The following is a 4,392-nucleotide window of genomic DNA, read 5'->3' as shown; positions in this document are numbered from 1 at the left end:
ACCAAAAACATTTTTGCCTACCGTAGCTTTAGAGATTGAGTTTAACTTTCATTTCTGGATGTAAAGGAGGATTTGGGTGTAGAAATGTCAATCTTAACAGTGACTGGTAGGGGGCGGGAAAAAAATCCCTCGAGTATCACTGAGGCCAAATTAACTGTAATTGTTGTAGCACATTTAATGTTGCACACTGTTTCTTTTACTGGATTATATAAAAGGCATGCTAATATGAATTAGTATGGCTTTATAGTACACATAATTCAAAAAATGTGCATCCTTCAAGTTCTTCTTTTTCCTATTTTTTTTTTTTACATTGCAGAATAAAGACTGTTGAGTGTGTGAGTCAGAGATGCATGCTATTTTTATACTGTACTTACATGCATCAGTTTGCTGTATATGACCTAATATGATGTCTATCTGTATATATCCATCCTCGCATCAGACTTTATGAGGAGCTTGCAGAAGAAATTTTGTGATTTTTATGTTTTTATACCACACATATGCAATGCCAAACATGCTGATGAATTATACAGAGAAAAGGTATATATTGAAAATAAAGGAATGCTAATTATTATTATCAGCTGCTGTTTACTCTGATGTATATTTCAAAGATTTGATTTTGGTCTTGGGCGCATCACGATATAATATCACTCAATTTCATTTACATCGTTTTGTTTTCGGGGAGCATTTTCATGCTGTTTTCAATAAAGTTTTTTGAATTCAAAGCGGTCTTCATTTATTCCTCGCACCAAGAAAACGTCAGGCACCTGACTTGTACTCTTTATTAAATAATTATATCTCTTTATTGAAAATAACCATAAATAGAAGAAACAGTTGTATTTTTTTTCCTAAAGCACATCTCAGACTATTTACATCTGACACTCTATGAACTCCGTGGCTCTGCTGACTGTCCTGAGTAAATAAGGCACTTACATGCGTCTCAGTGTTAGAGCAACCATTTCTAAACATTATGAAATCACAAAACCGGGCTAAAGAGCATCCTTGTCAAACTATTACATGGGGATACATTTACATACATTAAAGCACTCAGATCATATGTCTATTTAAATAAGTAGTTCACACAACAGGTCAGTTACTTGCTACTAATTTTCACTTTCTCATTTCCACTGTAAAGTATCATTTACAGCAAATACTAAAAAACTACAAGGGAAACTAAAGCATCTAAACACAATTTCATGTTAGTATGTCTGGTACAGGATGTTTGTATTCTCTCTTTTTTGGATCTCCCTTGTTAGAAATGAAACAATTTCAAATTGCTTCTTTTTTGGTTTAAGCTTGATTGATAATTAGATTCTTTTCTATTTCGGCTTTCCTCAGGTCTTCTCTTGTATGCATTTGCTCCTGTGCTGTATGCAACCTTTCTACACCAGGTTGAAGTCCCCGAGGTTGTGCCTGAGGATGGCTGTTTTCACGTCCTTGAAGATTAAGCGGATGTTTTCTGTGTCCGTGGCGCAGGTGAAGTGAGAATACAACGTCTTGTCCTTGTCCGGGTTTTGTTCTTGGTACATTTTTAGGATGAATTTTTGAGCTGCTACTTGATCCTGCTGAGGTCCTGCAATTCAGGGTTGATATTATTTAAATATGTCAGTAAATTCAACATACGCTCACCAGACACTTGATTGGGTAGACTTGTTCAACTGCTTGTTAATGCAAATATCTAATCTGCCGATTACATGACAGGAACTCAATGCATTTTACGACCTGCTGAAGTTCAAACTGAGCATCAGAATGGGGAAGAAAAGTGATTTAAGTGACTTTAAATGTTGGTACCAAACAGGCTGGTCTGAGTATTTCAAATTTACTGAGACACAACCATCTGTAGTGTTTACAGTGAATAGTCTGAAAGTGAAAAGATGATCTGTGAGTAGCAGTCCTCACAGAGGTCAGAGGTCAGAGGAGAATGGCCAGACGTGATGATATAGTAACTAATGGTAATTAACTACTCATTTCAACCAAGGTATGCAGAAGAGCATCTTCTGAAGCAGATGGTCTACAGCAGCAGAAGACCACACATGGTTTCACCTCTTGTCAGCCAAAAACACCGAACCAAAACTGAAATTCTAAGTCTTGATACTTAAAGATTAAAAATGTGTTTAAAAAAAAAACCAATCAGTTATTTTATTTTGAACAAATTATGGGTTTTTAACGCAGAACAAATTTGGTGACTTTTTTTGTGGGCTTGTATCAAGGAGGGAGGGGCGGAGCTTAGACTAATGATTGCCAATGTGGACCAAAATTCCTGCTGAATGTTTTCAGCTCCCTTTTAAATCTCAGCCATGAAGAATTAAACCAATTCTGATGGTAAAGGAGGTTCAACCTGGTACCAGCACAGTGTACCTAATATAGTGTCAGTTGAGTATTTTTAGTCTATTTCAACACTTCCATAAAAATGAGTACCGTGCAGCGATTGTATGATGAAGGACTTAATTAGATCAGCTAAGTAATTACAAATCTTGTGGTGGAATAAGAGCTGAAATCAAGATGAGCATTCACTCAGTCTAACCTGTGAATTCAGGGAAGTAGGTGGATAAGTGAGAGTACAAGATCTTCTCCTTGAGGATGTCGGTCTTGTTGAGGAAAAGTATGACAGATGAGCGCTGGAACCAGGGGTAGGTGATGATGGTCTTGAACAGGGCCTTGCTCTCCTCCATGCGGTTCTGAGATGTTTAAAGGGATCAAGCACGTGTAAAACTCCAGGAGGATGTAAACTGAAATCATCATTTGCTGTGTCGTTAAATTCTCACCTCATTGTCGCACTCAGCCAGGACCTGATCGTATTCGCTGAGTGCCACCAAGAAAATGATGGAGGTGACGTTCTCAAAGCAGTGGATCCACTTTCTCCGCTCTGATCTTTGACCACCCACATCAACCATCCTGTCATAAAAGCAGCCAAGAAAAGTCACGCCACCTTCGAGGTCTGTGCCATGCCTGTGGCCAGTTCCAGTGCTGCTGCTATTATTTTGGTTCATAGAGTATTTCAAAGTAGAATGGGAGGCAGAGCCTTCAGCTTTCAGGCCCCTCTTCTGTGGAACCAGCTCCCAGTTTGGATTTGGGATACAGACAGCCTCTCTACTTTTAAGATTAGATTTAAAACTTTGCGTTTTGATAAAGCATATAGTTAGGGCTGGATCAGGTGATCTGTTAGTTATGCTACAATAGGTCTAGGCTGCATTGGCTTCCCATGAAGCACTGAGTGTTTCTTCTTCACTCACCTTTTACACATCACTCTTTAATCATTAGCTATTATTAATCTCTGGCTCTCTTACACAGTGTGTTGTTTGTCCTGTCGCCCTCACCTTATCCCCAAACAGTTGCAGCAGATGGCCGCCCCTCCCAGAATCTGATTCTGTTAAGAGTTTTCTTCCTGTTACAAGGGAGGTTTTCCTTGCTACTGTCACCAAGTGCTTTTTCAAAGGGAGTTGTTTAATTGTTGGCACTTTATCTGCATTACTGTAAGGTCTTTACCTTAAGATATAAAGCACCTTGAGGTGACTGCTGTTTGTCATTTGATGCTATATAAACTCAACTGAACTGAATTGAAATGAAACTGTGCAGTGCAGAAGATGTCAATATGCACCTCACCTGAAAATGACATTCTGATCTTTAGACCACATGTCAAAGGGGTATTCAATGATACCAGTGGTTGGGACTCGGACTCTGAGGATGTCGTCAAGATCAGGTATGTATGAGGGCTGTGAAATCCGATCCAGATCTGTGAGATAGCTAAAAAGAAAAATATGCAGGGAGAAAAAAAAACACTAAGAAAGGAGAAATGTAGAAAACTTAAAATGTAAACCAAATTTGATCTAGAAAAGTACAGAGATCTGCGCGCACTGTTAAAGATCATAAATGCCTAATTCTCACTATTTGGTGGAGTCGGACAGCTGGTACTCCCTGCGCCGATCATAGCACTCCTGTATTCCACGATCATCCCACAGACTCTTGACAGCCATGGCGAGGTTGCTATCTAAGTCCTTCACCTTATCCACCTCCACCTCCAGGACTGCGCTGGCATGGCTCTATGGACACACCGAGAAGACAAAAAGACAGTGAGGTAACAATGAGGTAACCATCCATCAAGTCTTTATTGTAAAGGACTGGAACAGAGTCAGTCTGCCTGTACCTGGTTCTGGGGATCAGTGAAAGATATACCAAGAGCCTCCATAGCTCGGACCATTGTCTGCATGGACATGTAGATGTTCTGGTACACCAGCTTGGCATAGCTCCTTTTGTCCTCGTCTGTATATCCTCCTCCATGGATAATCCTCATTTGTTTGATAAAGGTGCTCTTTCCACTCTCTCCAGTGCCTGTGAGACACATTGAGGATTAAACTCAATAATAGATTTATTTGGTCTACAATTTTTTGCCTCGTT

The 4,392-nt window shown here is 39.5% G+C and overlaps 1 protein-coding gene across 1 annotated transcript in view; it reads right to left on the bottom strand.

Moving 5' to 3' along the window:
* Positions 1-744: 744 nt before the first annotated feature.
* The window catches only part of gna14a (guanine nucleotide binding protein (G protein), alpha 14a), a 9,231-nt gene continuing 5,583 nt past the window's right edge, over positions 745-4,392 (bottom strand). The window contains exons 2-7 of the mRNA XM_013913937.1: positions 4,142-4,326; positions 3,883-4,037; positions 3,601-3,741; positions 2,763-2,892; positions 2,522-2,675; positions 745-1,570 (exon numbers count right to left, since the gene is read on the bottom strand). Of these exons, the coding sequence (XP_013769391.1) occupies positions 1,380-1,570; positions 2,522-2,675; positions 2,763-2,892; positions 3,601-3,741; positions 3,883-4,037; positions 4,142-4,326 (956 nt within the window). The 3' untranslated portion in view covers positions 745-1,379. The remainder of the gene's footprint in view (positions 1,571-2,521; positions 2,676-2,762; positions 2,893-3,600; positions 3,742-3,882; positions 4,038-4,141; positions 4,327-4,392) is intronic.

Source organism: Pundamilia nyererei, unplaced genomic scaffold, assembly GCF_000239375.1.
Source record: "Pundamilia nyererei isolate P.nyererei 1_Seehausen unplaced genomic scaffold, PunNye1.0 scaffold00006, whole genome shotgun sequence".
Taxonomy (NCBI): Eukaryota; Metazoa; Chordata; class Actinopteri; order Cichliformes; family Cichlidae; genus Pundamilia; species Pundamilia nyererei.
Note: the sequence above shows the minus strand (reverse complement) of the source record. Positions and strands in the feature narration are given on the sequence as shown.